This window comes from Rana temporaria, chromosome 7 (assembly GCF_905171775.1).
Source record: "Rana temporaria chromosome 7, aRanTem1.1, whole genome shotgun sequence".
Taxonomy (NCBI): Eukaryota; Metazoa; Chordata; class Amphibia; order Anura; family Ranidae; genus Rana; species Rana temporaria.
This window is the reverse complement of record NC_053495.1, coordinates 118,059,822-118,076,436: the sequence shown is the minus strand read 5'-3', so window position 1 is coordinate 118,076,436 and position 16,615 is coordinate 118,059,822. Positions and strand designations below refer to the sequence as shown.

Below are 16,615 nucleotides of genomic sequence, written 5' to 3'. Positions count from 1 at the left end.
ACTCCATCTAAATATCCCATGAGACATGGGTTTTGTTTTATGACATCTAAGGAGAATTATGTGATGATATTCAAGTGATGAAATGACAGTACTCCACCCACTTGTTTTTTGAATAAAACGTTTCACCAAGGATATGGAAAAGGCCATGCGCTTTTTTTCTTTCCTTGCTTTATAACTTTATAGAAGCCTGACATTTAGTCAACCAATTTTGGAAAGGAAAAAATGGTCTTTACGCTTTGCATTTTTTCCCCCTTCAGGCTGCCAAAAGGCAAGTTTTATTGATACTGTTGGATAGCTCTCATTCCATAAGGCTTTTTTTTTTGTTATGCCTTTTGAGGCACCTGGCACATTGTTTTTTAAAGTACTTGTGAGAACTACAAGGAACATGCACGGTACTCACACCAAACGAACTCCACACTGTAAATTCACTGCGAGGTTTGTGACGGCAAAATCAAATTCATCGAGAGGGGTCTGAACATGGCTGACAGGTAACCCCAGATAACCAAGGTGGCGTGACAGATCTCCTTCTCCACTCAAAAAATCACGAGAAAATGCCAGCAAAAGGTCTTTACTTGTCTGTGGAGACACAAGAGCTCAGAACACTAGGTACAAAAGCATACAAGTTCAAATATTTGCAAAATTGTTAAAGTGGACCTGTAATTCAAAGTTACACTGCATAAAACTCAACTGGGAACATGTCAGCTGAAACATAATTTATTTTTAATAATTCTATAAATAAAAAGAGAAAAATACCTACCTTAAATTCAGCATCCTTACAAAATAAGCAGGGATCATGATCAATAAGCCTCGACTGTTTAGCATAATCAAGAAAAAAAACTAGGAGCAGCAGTTTCTTTAATGTAAACTTGGATAAAGCCTCTTCATGACCTAAAACATATATGTAAAACTAGTTAACACAACAACAGATACATACACTTAATTCTAAATTATATATATATATATATATATATATATATATATACACACACACACACAAATACACTACATGTTTTATGACTTATACTACAGTGAAACCTAGCTCTTAAGAGATGGAACCGCCACCCCACAAAACAAAGACTCACCATCACGATACAAGTGTGGTACTGAATTATGTCTGTACTCTGCAGCAATATCTGGATTCCAGAGGAGACGATTCAAGATGAATAGAGCAAGGCCAGTGACATCGTTATTGTCCTCCAATGAAATTAGCTCTCCAAATGTTGTCTGCCAATCACAAAAACTTACACTTAATAATAAGGCCAAATTAAATCAAAGTGGTTCTATAAAGCTTTAAGTGCAAAGCAGAAACCTGTAACCATTTGACTTGATATTAAAGTTATTACCTCCAGTCCTACACGAAGCCACAATGGATTATATGAAAGTAACCAGATCAAGATCTTCTGACGTTCACCTGGAAAATTGATCCGAGAAAACAAAAGCATTTTACAGGTTGAATACTCAATTTACCATGATATTTATGACATTTTTAGAAAGCAAAAACATAAGCCCAGTATTGAAGGGAAACTTGGAAGAGGATAAAAAGCAGGGCACTAAACATTGCCATTGTTAAATGAAACCTGCAATTAAAAAGTACAAAACTTGTTAATGGACTGCCTGTACTACTGCGCCATTCTACCCACTTCCTGTGATTCCTGGGCATCAAGGACCAGCCTCTGAGGGAATATCATCGGGACTCGCTGGACAGAATTTTTGAGAGAGAGCAGAGCTACATAATTTTATGGGAAGTCTCTTGGGAGGTAAAAAAATACAATTCTAATATTGAAGCAATAATCTACAAGCGTATTTCTGCTGAAAATGTACAAACTACCGGTAATTATTTAAATGAAACGATTTTAACAGAAATACAATTGTAGATATTCACTTCCAGTACTCTAAAAGTCCGATATAGTATTCTTCCTCTGCTGTCGTGTATGGTTGGAATGTCGTTCTCCCCGGAAAAGGGTAGGATTTGTTTGAAACCATCTTTAACCTTATTAACCTGTTGGATTTAGAAACTGGCCACCGCTGAAATAAGAAACGGAGTAGGAGGAAGCATGACATCATAGAACTGGACTGAAGACCCCTAGAGAATAAAAGATATTTACAAATTAGAGAGTTTACTGATGAAATGTTTGACCTTACCAACATCTTTCCAGAGGTGTCTGTCTTTCCTTACAAGAAGACGTCGTGCTTCAATCTCTACTTCCAATCTCCGAATGGCTTTTACCACAGGGTCAGAAGTAAAGAGGCGGCAGGCCGATCTTCTCAGTCTGTTCAACCTGCATCGGGCTGTGTATGCTTTCATAGAAACTTCTTCTTTGGTTGGAGCCTTTGGTACACTCACTTTGCGAGCGCTTTCAGATCCAAGGATTAGAGCAGCTGCATTTACTATGAAAAAAAAAAAAAAAAAAAAAAAAAAAGAAGGGGGTTAGAAACGCTTGAGTTTCCATCATCTGTTACCCCCACAGAATGTCAATTTTCCTTTTCTGTCATCCGTCACATGGAAGGAAGCCAGGGGAAATCTACCCAATAGGTACACAGACAGTATTTCAAAATCATACAACTCTTCCCCACATTGTCTATTGAAAAACTGACCTTTCATGGCATCTGTTTTCACAGCAAAGTCATCTGGAGTGAGGATGAAGTTTAGCCACCAGGTAAAGCCTCGTTCTTGCTTTGCCATCCAGCGTTCATCATAAAACATATTTTTGGCAGCAAATGGCATTGGATGCCGAGGAATGACTGTAATGAAGAAACAAATCATTACTACAGGGCTGAAGATCTAACTAGCTTACATTACACCGTTTAGTGGTTGTTTACGGATGTCCAAGGTTACTTACTTACTTAAAGTGGATGTAAACCCACTCTCATCCTTTGTAAACTACTGTCATAGTGCTGATCTATAAGGATATACATGCCTCCTGCATGTATCCTTAGCCGTCAAATGTTTCCCCTCTGTCTGTTATAAGAACTGAAAAACTGCAGATTCTGTGGGTGGGTCTGTTGTCTGGAGCTCGGTGGGTTGAGTCGTGATGTCAGTAGACTCCCTGCCCTCCTCTACACTCCCCTTGTCAACATGCACTAAACACAACACTAAATTCTGCTATGATCACCAACATCCAGTCAAAATCTAGAAAAGTAACCACATGACTTCAGAAAAGGAGTGGGGGTGGGAGTTAAAAAATAATGCCTGTCTCAGGCTAGTGCATGAGATATGCAAATAACCTGTCACTCACAGCAAGGGGGCGGAACGGACTAAGGTATTTCTCTTTAAAGGAGGGAGTTCACCCTAAAAATAACTTTTAACCTTAGATTGATGCTCATTTTGTCTAGGGGAATCGGCTAGTATTTTTTAAAATCTAAGCAGTACTTACCTTTTTAGAGAGCGATCTTCTCCGCCGCTTTCGGGTATGGTCTTCGGGACTGGGCGTTCCTATTTTGATTGACAGTCTTCCGACGGTCGCATCCAACGCGTCACGAGTAGCCGAAAGTCGGTGCGGCGCTATACTGCGCCCCGACGTTTGGCTACTTTCGGAAAATCGTGACGCGATGGATGCGACCGTCGGAAGCCTGTCGGATCAAAATAGGAACGCCCAGTCCCGCAGCCCATACCCGGAAGCGGTGGAGAAGATCGCTCTCTAAAAGGTAAGTACAGCTTCGATTTAAAAAAAAAAAAAATAGCCGATTCCCCTAGACAAAATGAGCAGGAATCTAAGGGTAAAAAGTTGTATGTCCGGGTGAACCCCTGCTTTAAGTCCGTTTTATCTCACTGAACAATATAAAAAAAATTCAGGTTTACATCCACTTTAAGAGACATTTACTAGTAACACACACATATACACATATATATATATATATATATATATATATATATATATATATATATATATATATATATATATATATATATATATATATATATATATATATATATATATATATATATATATATATATATATATATATATATATATATATATATATATATATATAAAACCTGCAACATTTTACACATTATGGGGATAAAAAGACCCCATCTCTGAAATAAACCACGCACACACACTTTTCTGTGTTTACTCTAGAGACAGAGTCTCTTTAATGTTTATTTCCAGTATGAGATTAAAGTTTAAACTTTGTCACATATATACCCGTTTTCGTAGACTTCATAAAAGTCAGCTTTGACTGTGGAACAGCAACAACGCTCTTGGAATGTTTAAAGACGACAGTAGAATGCAACTGTGACAACCTTGTCTTATCTGGAAGATATTCAATTAAAAGCAAATAAAAATTAGCATTGGTTAATAGCTTGATCAAACCACTTTAAAATAAACTTCTAGTAATAAATAAACAATGTAGGCTGTGATTTCTGAAAGCTGAAATGATCTGAATTGAATACTTTTATTGGTTCAGCTTGGCCAGACAGATATTTAAATATGTATGTGAGTGGCGTTCCCTCTGTATACTGCTGATCACATGGAATCCCCTCATTTGGCACTTTGTTTCCCCAGCGAGGTGGTGTTCTTTAAATTGAATAGGTGGAGGTTGTGAAGTCACCTCCCCTTCTGTCCGCCTAGTCCAAATACAAGTACTTCAGTGATTTTTAGCTGCTCCAACAGCCCATTAGGTATGAGATATGCATACTTACATTGTGCCAAGCTGGACCAATTGAAGTATTCAATATAGATCATTCATTCCCAGTAAGAAGAGAGCAGGGGGTGGGCCAGAGCTGCAGCACCAAGTATCTTATGGATGCATAAAGCGGGGCTCAGGAGAGAGTATGTACCAGTGCCCCCATAGCAAGTGTCTTGCCATTGGAGGCACTAGTCAGGGGAATAGCCCAGAGCAAGAATAGGGAGGGAGGATCAGGGCTGCTCTGTGTAAACCCACTGCATAAGAGCAGGCATGCATGACATTTTTGTGGTTAAAAAATAAACGCACACACAAAAAAAAAAAAAAGGAAGAACACACACACACACACACACTTTAAGCATCAATTAATTTAAAAGATACAGTGACCACCTACAAATGGATGCAATTCATTAACGCAGAGTAGAACAAATGTTAAAAAGGGGTTGTAAAGGTTTGTTTTTTCCACCTTAATGCATATAGGATGCTGTGGTGAAAAAAAAAAAAAAAAAAAAAAAAAAAAAAGAAGAAGGACTGGCAATGACGCCCCCCCCCGGTTTTACTTTCCTAAGCCCTGAAACTCCATGGGCTTGTTCCCGCAGCTTGAGTCGGCTCGTCATTGGATATTGATAGCAGCGCAGCCATCGGCTCGCGCTGCTATCAATCACATCCAATGACGCGGTGCGCCAGGGGCGGGGCTGAATGATACAGTCGGCGGCTATAGGCATCGGCTGTATCACGGGAGCGCACCCTCAAAAACTAACCCCCAGAATAACAGGTTTGTTATTTTATTTATTTTTAAACGGGAACCTTTAGTGTCCCTTTAAGGTCTGTGTACAGTCATGTAAAGAAGTACACTTGACCCCCCCCCCACCAACACAACGGAACAGGCAAACATTTAGATCTTTGTCCAAACAAGCGCATACAGATAAAAAGTACTATTCTTGAGCAAACGACACAGAACATTGACATAGTGTGGATTAGAAGAAGTGTTTCCCATGACGGGATGTGGTACGGGATTTTTGATGATGCATGATGGATAACTATAGTGATATGAGATTTTAGTCAAACCCAAAACATCTGAGTCACAAGAAAAATAGATATTTGAATAGAAAAATTAAGAAAAAAATTTTGATACAAATTTTAGAATAAATATATTTAACAAGTACTAAAAACAGTCATGAATTAGTAGAAAAGGTAATGTATAAGCAGATAACTGCAAATAGTCTTCTTCATGCCACTCGTGTTGGTGGTTTAACTAGTTTCGCCCTATGTGGGCTTCTTCAGGAACCCATCGGTTCGGTTCTCACAGATCCCACGAGCGGAGAGCTGACGACTGTCAATTGGCAGTGCTCCTACAGGCTCACTGGAGCGCTGAGCTGTGAAGAGACGGGGAATGGCCATCTCTTCCGACGGGATATGTTCCCCATATGTTCAAATGTTGGACAGGAGTTTTAAACACAATAATGACCTAAAAAGCACACTGCCAATTCCTCCAAGAAATACTAAAAAAAAAAATAATTAAGGAAAGAAGAGGAAAGTGGGTTATGGACCACCCTTGTCAAAGCTCCGATCTTAATCTTATTGACATTTTTGAACCAGGCAGTTCTTGGAGGAATTGGCAGTGTGCTTTTTAGATCATTCTGCAACTGAAGAACATTTGACTTGGTGACATTTTTGACCACTTCTCCATGCAATACCAGAGACAGGTGGGCAGCTATACAAAAAAACCCCAAGTAGTAGCATCTGCCACAAGGTCAATACCAATTTTTGATGTCAGGGTATACTTATGACAAAAATAGCTTTTTAATATTTTTTAATGTTATTATAGAATATCACCTTTATCTGTAGGCACAGCCTGAATGAAGATTTAATGTTTGCCTGTTCAAATGTGTTGAAAAAGTAAATTACTTCACTGTATGCTGAACATTGTGAAGCAATTTATACTCAGAAACTCACAGCAGAGGCACAGATGTCCAATTATAGTCTTTGTGCCTCGGCAGTATGGCTTCCTCTGCAGGAGCACTTGCTCCGTGTTTACTATAGAAGTTTCTGGAAAGAGCGGGAAGACAAATGGCTGAAAAAAAAAACCCATCAGTGCTTCTCTTGTGCATTTATGAAATAATTTGCTTGCACGGTACCTGCAACTACACAGATCAGTGAGGGATTATTTCATTTTAAGCTAATTTACTGCTGGTTAAGAACATTCAAATACTTGAACGTCTATAGCCTGGCCACAAGGTTACATTAATTCAGAACTAACGTTTCTAAAACTGTGCATGTATTAGGGCTGCACGATTCTGGTCAAAATGAGAATCACGATTCTTTTGTGTAGACTAAAGATCACGATTCTCTCACGATTCTCAAAAACTGAATGCCAGAACACCCCCCCCCCCCATATAAATCTGTCGGCGTCATTTGCGTTCCACGCTGGTTACGAGGAACCAGTGCCGGTCCCCCCTTACACCAGGCGTTCCCAGCCGGGGGCCCCCCCTTACACCAGGCGTTCCCAGCCGGGGGCCCCCCCTTACACCAGGCGTTCCCAGCCGGGGGCCCCCCCTTACACCAGGCGTTCCCAGCCGGGGGCCCCCCCTTACACCAGGCGTTCCCAGCCGGGGGCCCCCCCTTACACCAGGCGTTCCCAGCCGGGGGCCCCTTAAAATCATCAGGTATGATTCCCCAGCAGCATAGACTCAGTACAGAGTGGACAGGACAGAAGGAGCCGGCCGGGTGGCTTCTAACTGCAGCTCCGCCCACCCCGCCCCTTCCCACGCCATTACACTCACAGACAGACATCAGTGGGGCGGGAGGTGGGCGGTGCTGCAGCTCAATTCCTGTTAGCAGCCACCCGGCCGGCTCCTCCCGTCCTGTCCACTCTGCACTGAGCAATTCCTATTGCTTGGTCTACAATAAAATGGTGGCCGTCTGAGACATTGTCTCCGCCCGGCCGCGGACCTCTAGCGGCGGCGTCAGCGGCGAATAATCGGGGCCCTGAATAATGACTCTGCGTGGAACCAGCTGTAAAAAAAAAAAAAAAAGCGATTCTCTCCGCGATTAATCGTGCAGCTCTAGCATGTATATTTGCAGATTTGTGCTTCGTGTGGCGTTTTCAATGCTACTGCAGTTATTGTACAGCCAAGGGAGCAGGGCCTAAGGTCTAGTTCACACTGCTGCGATGCGGGAACCCTGCGAATCCGCTGTAGGTTCCCACATCGCATGTTTTCTGACGGCAGTTCACACTGCCCTGTGCCAACTGCTGGGAGTGTCAGTTAAAAGTTAATGTCACCCCCAAATCACTTTGCATATCGCAGTGCAATCTGCAAACTCGAACAGGAAACGGATCACATGCGATGCAATGCGATTCTGCTGCGGATTTTTTTTTAAAAAAAAAAGGGTCCTGTGCGAGTTTGATTCAAATTCAGCTATACGATTTGAATGGCTGAAATCACATCGCACAGAGATCGCATGCGATTTGCACTACAGTGCGGTGCAAATCTCATCCGAACTCTGACATCGCAGCAGTGTGAACCAACCCTTTAAGCCCCATACACACTATTCGATTTTATGCAAATTTTTGTCTTCAGATTTACCAAAACCATTAAGGTTTGACCTTGTATGTTTTTTGTAAATCTTAAGACAAATCTGCAGAAAATCTAATAGTGTATATAAGACAAACTATATCAGGGTTTCTCAACCAGGGTTTTTTTTTGGAGTCCTAGGGTTCCTTTAGCCATTGATATTTGTAGCCATCTATAAAAAGGGGATAATTATTCCCAATGACCACAATTGTAAGGAGCACTCTTCCCACCGACCATCACACTGAACAAGAGGGAGGGGCCAGAAGCACAGAAGAGGGACACGAGAAGAGGAGGATCCGGGCTGCTCTGTGCAAATCCACTGCAACAACAGGAGCAGGTAAGTAAAAAAAAATAATAGAGACTTTTTACAATCACTTTAAAGCACCCTTTAGCTCCTGTTTGGAAATGTTCTACACAAATCCTAATGGAGGGTGCCGATTGCCACTTTAATTAAGCCGCTAGCAGGCTTTCAACAAGATTCAAATAGTTGCTAGCAGCTTGTTTAAAGTTGCAGTAAAGGCCTTTTAATGAGTTATACCAGCCTATAATAAAGCTAAATGTGCACGGTTTAGGAGATATTGACTTTAGCAGCGCCAGGTGATGTCACAAGCGCAATGCGCACTGTGCTCTCAATAGACGGCGTGCCATAGAGAGAGCCGTACCTGCAACATCATTGCAGCTTGAGGAAAAAAAAGGAAAAATAACTAGGTGAAGATGGAGGCACCTGGGTAGCCATGACAGCGCTGGAGGGGTTTGTTTTCAGGTAAATCTTTCATAATATGCTAGTATGCAATGCATACTATGCTCATAACTTGCAGGGAGATTTTTTTTTTTTTTTTTGCTGTTTACTAGCACGCCTATTAGGATCTGCGTATAAATATTTACAAACTAAAAGCTTCAACAAAGCTTACTGAAAAGCCTGCAAATGCTTTGTAAAAGCTTGCCGTTCACACTGCTCTTATACAAGCTGACACTTGGGTGAAACAGGTCTCAGTAAGTTATTGTGCTTCTATATTTGCATAAGGGACAGAGACCAACAATGCGCAAAACAACGTGACTCCTCCCAGTCCAGTCTACTCCCCCATCATTTAAATGACTGCAGCATTTAGTAAAACAAGTAAAAAGTGACAGGACACGCGGAAACATTAGGGTGGGGCTATAGCCACCCTATTACACACCCAATCCCTGGTAAGGAATTTATTAAATCAATCTGAAAAAAGGATACCAATATTATCATAGCAATAGAAAAAACAAGTAGGAACCATGGAGTGCTGTAGCGGTAACCAATCACCAAAAGGATCAGAAAGGCAATGTTTTTTTCACCCTATACACTGAGGCAACCTTCTGCTTGTACGTGACAGGGTCAGTAACACTGTATTCTTGTCTAAAGCTCAACAATTCACCTCCTAGTCAATAAAAATTTGCAAATTAACTCAAATGAAAGTTACCTATTTGCCGAGATTTTACCAAGGTAGGTTTCCCTTTGCTTTCAGACTTTGTTATATGGATTTTCCAAGGTGTCGGTGTCGAAAAAGCTATACAAAAAAAACAAACAATAAGACAAAATGACTAATGCCTAGTATACAAGACGAGAAAATCAAGTGAAAAAATACCTCTTTCAGGGCGAAATACAATAATCTGGCCGTTCTTACACAGCTTTCTAGAGCCGATCATGACAGTTCACGCAAAAATATCCGAAGGGATAAGCGCAACATTTTTTCTCATACAATACCAGAACATATGATTTTCGTGTGACCAAGACCACGCATGCTCAGAAACTAAAGAACATATTACAATATGATACATTACATCACTTCCAAAGTTGTATTCCGTCATACAAACATTTTTATAACCTCTTGGTTTTTGATAGGAGACAAAAAAAACGAAACAAAAATAAATAAAACCTGGATGATCATTTGTCCGATATGCTCATAGTGTGTACTAGGCATAACGGCATAGTTGCCGAAATTTAGTGATGCTACCACCTTGGTAACCAGATTCCAGGAGTCGCTTTTACAACAGGTTACAAAATTAAAACAAATATATGTGCGAACAGCTTTATTTTCAGCTGTATACTTCAAGCCCAACTCTGGGCTCTCTCCCCCCACCCTCCCCAATGTATTTTCCAGATGTCTTCAGGTAGGTCATGCAAAGCATTGGCAAATCTTCAGAACACCCTCATAGGCGAGTGGCCCTTGGCAATATGGAGTGCAGCACTGGCATGATGATGATCTCTGTGCCGTTTTCTGCCTCATTACACTGAGTGTTGCAGTAAAATCCTGCACTCACAGCAAGCCCTCAGCTCTTCCTGGTAAAATCACGCCGGGCATGGAAGACACCCGTTTTGAGTACTGCTGAGAGACCATAGAATAAACTGGAGTTGATTTTTAAAAAGGGAACTTGCAAGGGAAAACAAAATGATGAGAGGTCAATACTGACTTAAAAGCACAAGATGAACCCCCTGGGAGCACTGTATAAACTGTATGTACAGTCTTACAGTGCTGTGTTCCAGGGACTTCCCGTCCTGTTCTTGGAATAAAAAGGAGTGACTAAGTGCTGCTCAGCCATTCTAAGGGGGCCTTGCATTTTATAAATGAATACAAGACTTCCTCTAATTGTCTGAGGTAGATATTGTGAGGTCATCCGCCCACCTCTCCACCCCAGCCAATCGGAGGAAGCCTTGCACTCATTCAATACAAAGCTTCCTGAGAGTGGCTGAGCAGCACTCAGCCAGACTGAATTGTTTTTAGCGCTAAAAATAGCGCCTGCAAAGCACCCTGAAAGAACCCCTTCTCTCACCAGTGAGTAAGCCTGAGGACTTTCACACTGGAGGAGCACGCTGGCAGGACGCTCAAAAAAGTCCTGCCAGCCGCATCTTTGAGGCGTCGTAGGAGCCGTGTATACACCCTTATTCGACCGCCAGCAGGGGTTAAAAGCAACCCGCTAGCGGCGGTTAAAAGCACCCCGCTAGCGGCCGAATAGCGCCGCAAAACTACGGTTAAGGGCTGCTAAAAATATCGGAGCTTTACCGCCGATGGCGCAACGCCCCAGTGTGAAAGTGAACTCACCTGTACTGATCACAATCCTCATAACTTTCAGTGAATTCTTCTGGAGCTTTCCAGATACATTAAACTGGTATATTTTGTAAAGCATGCAGCCTGCTTTTCCTTCCTTCCAGCACGCAGCCGGTTTATAAATTAAAACTGGGAGCTACAATGACAATGGGGTCAATTCACCAAGATAAGTATCGCATTCATTTTTTAGGTAAAAGAGATGTATTTTTTTTATTTTATTTTATAATTAACTAGGTGAATGAAGCATCACTGGAACGCTGAGCTGTGGAGGGGGCAGAGCAGCCGTCTCAGTCTCTCAGCAGAGGGAAGAAGACGACGACGCAGAAGACCAGCCTGCCGCTAGTAAAAAAGCTAGAAGAAGATAGAGGTGCCCAGCAGAAGGCAGAAAGAACCGGGGAGCGGGAGAAGAGAGCTGAGAAGTCGGAAGAAGACCCCCGGAGCTGACTAATGAATTACTTTAAAAACCTGTCTAGTGGTTTTTTTTCTTGACACTTTTTTCCCCCCAGGTGAATGGGTAGGGTTGTCGAGAAGAGGCCCTTGTCCCCATCAACATGGGGACAAGGTGCTTTGAGGTGGGGGGGGGGGGGGGGGCACAGGCTCGCTCTTCCCCACCCCCTTTCCTGACTGGCTGCATGCTCTGATAAGGGTCTGGTATGGATTTTGGGGGGACCCCTACTTCGTTTTTTCAGCGTAGGGGGTTCCCCTTGAAATCCATACCAGACCTAAGGGCCTTGTATGCTCTTGGAGGGGGAACCCATGCCGGTTTTTTATTTAAAATTTGGTGTGGAGTTCCTCCTCCTGGGGGCGACTTCAAGTCGCCCCAATTCACGCTGTGATTCATGTTCAAGTCGTGTCCAAGTCGCCTCGCAAAGTCGCGCTAAGACGTGTTGCCAATGTGTAAAATGGCTCTTACTGTCCAGTGCAGAATTTCCCTTAGAGCCGGTTCACACTGGGAGAGCATGACTTGCCGAGCGACTTGGCAAGGCGATCTGCCCACGACTTCAGAGGCGACTTGCAAAATTACAACTGTATTGAAGTCAATGCAAGTCGCCCTGAAGTCGTCCCAAAGTATTACAGGCACCTTTTTCTAAGTTGGACTTGAGTCGCTCCTATTAGAACGGTTCCATTGTACAGAATGGAGCGCGACTTGTCTGACGAGTCGCACATGTGTGTGAACCGGCTCTTATTGTTATATTGTACTTTGCTAAAATACCGTGATAAATAACAAATGTGTGTGTTCTTTAGTGAATGGACTTTAAGTGGTTCTAAAAGTTTTTTTTATCTTCATGCACTGTATGCAAAAGGGTGGATTTTTGGGATTTAAAACTATTTTTTTTTTTATCTTAATAAAATGCTTTTGGAGAGAAAATTTGTCTAAAATATAGTTTTCTATTTAAGATAGATTAATAATTTTGCTTATTTAGCATGAAATGGAGCTTAGTCATGTAGCATGAGGCTGTATATTCTACAATATTTACATTTTTGGTAAACTCATTCAATGAATCCAAGCTCTGCAAATCTGAGATAACATGCACTGCATTGATGCAGTCACATAATTTTACAGTAACCATGACATAAAACAAGGTTCAGGAATATTTCTTTATCCCATTGTTTTGCGAAACTATGTACACTACTGACAGCTTATTCTAAATAGGGAACCTTAATTTTGTTTGCAAATATTAAAGGGGTTGTAATGGTTTGTCTTTTATTCTCTAAATAGGTTTCTTTAAGTTAGTGCATTGTTGGTTCACTCATCTTATCCTTCGATTTCCCTTCTAAATGTTTTTTTTCTTTGTTTGAATTTCTCACTTCCTGTTTCTCCTCATTAAGCTTTCCACCATCATCCGAGTGGTGGAAAATCAGTCAGAACAGCTTACTAAACACCTTACTGGAGGAGGAACAGGAAGTGAGAAATTCAAAACAAAGAAAAAAAACATTTAGAAGGGAAATGGAAGGAAAAAGTTAAGTGAACCAACAATACACTAGCTTAAAGGAACCTATTTAGAGAATAAAAGACGAACCTTTACAACCCCTTTAAAGCGGAGCTCCACCCTAAAGTAGAACTTCCGCTCATCGGAACCCCCCCCCCCCCGGTGTCACATTTGGCACCTTTCAGGGGGAGGGAGGTGTAGATACCCGTCTAAAGGACAGGTATTTGCACCCACTTCCCGGCCACACAGTTTGCAGGTAGACTGCGGGCAGAACGTCAGATCCCGTCCCCCCCTGTTGTGTTCTGGGAAATGCTAGTCTCCCAGAACACAGCGGGGACCAGTAAGCATGGCGCAGAGTGACTCGCACATGCGCCGTGGGGAACCGGGCAGTCAAGCCGCAATGCTTCACTTCCTGGTTCCCTCACCGAGGATGGCGGTGGGGGCAGCAGAGTGACAAGCGATTGCTCGTCTTCTGCTGCCGACATCGCTGGACTCCAGGACAGGCAAGTGTCCTAAAATTAAAAGTCAGCCGCTGCAGTATTTGTAGCTGCTGGCTTTTAATATTTTTTGTACGGTGGAGCTCCGCTTTAAAGGTTCTAACTACCAGCAAGAATGATTCCTTACATTTAAAGAGCACCTGTCATTTCAGATCCATCAAGGCAGCACCTGTTGGCAGGCATCCACTCACCTGAGTCACGTGACCATGTGGAATCCTTTAGTGAATTGACCCCATTGGCTCAATTTTACATTTGTTTTACTTATAGCACATTGACAGTTTTTTTTGTTTTATCATTGCAAAAGGTGTTCTCCTTAATGAAGAGCAGAGATACATTGTGGTCTGTAAACAAAACTAAAATATGGCAATAGCAAAGAAATAAAAAAGGGAAGAAGAAACCCTTACCCCTTTTGGTTTCCTGTTCACGGTCTTGAATATTTCCACGCTGCGATGCAGACGGTTTTGACAGATGACTTCTCTTAGCCTGAACATTCAAAGACTCACTGGATGACCCACCAGAAATGTCTGCACTTCTCCTCTTGTGACCACGGATAGATTTGGCTGTGTCCTTGGGCAGAGGTGATTCTGAACAGCTAGTGGGCCTGGATACGCTTATGACAGGCAAGGCTGGAGCAGCCACGATGGGCAATTGCTCAAGCAGATCACTCTGGGAACACGCTTCGTCCTCTCCTTCCACACACCTCAACCTTCGACGGGACTTTAGCTGGGGCCTCTGTACATTCTCTCTGCAGTCCGAAGACCTGGCTTTTGTAACGGTTGCCGAGTTTATTTTGGACTTTTCCGTATTTTTGGCCACAGAACTGCCGTCACTCAACAGCAGTGGCACGTCCCTAGCTCTTTTCTTTTTGACACAATAAGTCAATCTTGAAGCTGTGGGATCTAGATTACCAGAGGTCCTAGGAGAAAAGATTTCATCGACCGGCTCCGTTCTAAATGTACTTGTCTTCACTTCTACAACAGGTGGTGTTAGAAAATTATCTTTCACAAACTGATCTGGTGACAAAACTGGAGTAAGGTTAACTGCATCAAGATATTCATCTGAAGCATAACTGTTGCTTACAAATGAATCTGGACTTAACACCTTTCTTGGTGGCGTCAGCAACACGGATGGTGGCGTCAGCAACACGGATGGTGGCGTCAGCGTCTTTAAGCTCATCTTTGTAAAACATTCATGGAAAGACTCTTGGAAGGATCTGGATCTGGACTTTTCAGATGGATGATCAGTGTGTCTAACAGCAAGCTCTGCATTATAAAATTCAGTTGGGGATAAGGTCTTAAAGTCATTTACCAAACTTGGTGTACAAGTAAAATTATGCTGAAGACCATGTTCTGGATTTATTGGCGAGATGGACAGTTTGTTCACCCTGTGTTCAGTAAGAGTCCATTGTTCCTCAACAAAATCTCTGTGAATGGTAGAGCTGCCTTTAAGTTCTTCCATGGTCTCATACTCCGTAGTGCACAAAATGGAGTATGTTTTCGACCTCTTGAGTGATCCCGGGATGAAAGCCTGTAGATCATTTCCAACTGGACTGTCATAGTGCATAGGAGCTTTATTTTCTCTGCTCCGCCTACCCTTCTTGACACGAGAGCCTCGGATATTAGGCTTGGAAAGATTTTCACATGACTGTAAAGGGTTCTTTGCCGCTCCTGAAAACCCCTGGCCATTTTTGTGCTTTGCATTAAATGTTTTATTTTTAATGACTGTAGAACAAAGATCTTTATTCTTTGGTCTAGAAAGCTTAGGGCCTACAGGAGAAGGTTTCCTTTTTTTGGTATTCCAACGAGCTCTCTGCAATATAGTGAAACAAAATGCAATGTCACCTCACGTACAGTACAAATGAAAAGTATATGGCAACATACTGTATTTATTAAACAAGTGGGTGACTAAAGCGCTAGCCAACAGTGAAAATTAAAAGTGACCAGTGAAAAACAAAATGCTGCTCAAATCTAAAATGTGCTAACAACAAATAAAGGTCTGAATAAAAAATGATGAGCGCAAACTGAAAATCTAAAAGTGAATATAAACACAGTCCATAGGGGACTGATAACAATCAATAAAGATATGCAGTGAATTCAAAATTAGTGAAATAACCCAAAACTGATAATAAATCCAAAAATAAAAGTCCAAATATATAAATCAAAGTTTGGATAAATCAATCTAGTGTGGCAGTGATAAACAAAACTTCTGCACTTCGGGCATCAATGTGGACAATCTTGATAACTCTTTGCTTAGCCTGGGCTCACAGTGCGCTTACCTCCAGACACTAGGTCATGCGTGTCAACGAAATCCTCCCAAAACTGGAACATAATCCAAACAGTGGGTAACTCGTGTTGCACGGAATCTTCCCAGTGCTGAGATAGAATCGAGGGGCGAGGGGCGTTCTCTGTATCCAATACCAGTATAGGTCCAGGCGCAGCAAAGTCGACTCCACAGGATAGCCACAAGGTGTATCAGGAGCAAAATGTAGAAATAAAAAGCTCTCATGGTGAAGTATGCAAGCACTTTAAAATTTAATAAAGGTAAAAATGTGCTTACATTGAAAAAATGAACAAAACGCCAAACAGCGGCACTTCCGGTGGACGGTCAGGGTGTCACGTCACTTCCGGTCACATCTAACCTTATGCATTACGTCACGACACGTGACTTCATCAGAGGTTGAAGTCACGTGTCGTGACGTAATGCATAAGGTTAGATGTGACCGGAAGTGACGTGACACCCTGACCGTCCACCGGAAGTGCCGCTGTTTGGCGTTTTGTTCATTTTTTCAATGTAAGCACATTTTTACCTTTATTAAATTTTAAAGTGCTTGCATACTTCACCATGAGAGCTTTTTATTTCTACATTTGCTCCTGATACACCTTGTGGCTATCCTGTGGAGTCGACTTTGC

At 42.1% G+C, this 16,615-nt stretch overlaps 1 protein-coding gene across 1 annotated transcript in view; it reads right to left on the bottom strand.

Moving 5' to 3' along the window:
• The window catches only part of ASPM (assembly factor for spindle microtubules), a 70,143-nt gene that overhangs the window by 46,237 nt on the left and 7,291 nt on the right, over nt 1-16,615 (bottom strand). The window contains exons 3-11 of the mRNA XM_040359891.1: nt 14,111-15,515; nt 9,653-9,739; nt 4,149-4,256; nt 2,596-2,742; nt 2,143-2,388; nt 1,344-1,411; nt 1,083-1,224; nt 758-888; nt 401-576 (exon numbers count right to left, since the gene is read on the bottom strand). Coding sequence (XP_040215825.1) covers nt 401-576; nt 758-888; nt 1,083-1,224; nt 1,344-1,411; nt 2,143-2,388; nt 2,596-2,742; nt 4,149-4,256; nt 9,653-9,739; nt 14,111-15,515 — 2,510 coding nt within the window. The remainder of the gene's footprint in view (nt 1-400; nt 577-757; nt 889-1,082; nt 1,225-1,343; nt 1,412-2,142; nt 2,389-2,595; nt 2,743-4,148; nt 4,257-9,652; nt 9,740-14,110; nt 15,516-16,615) is intronic.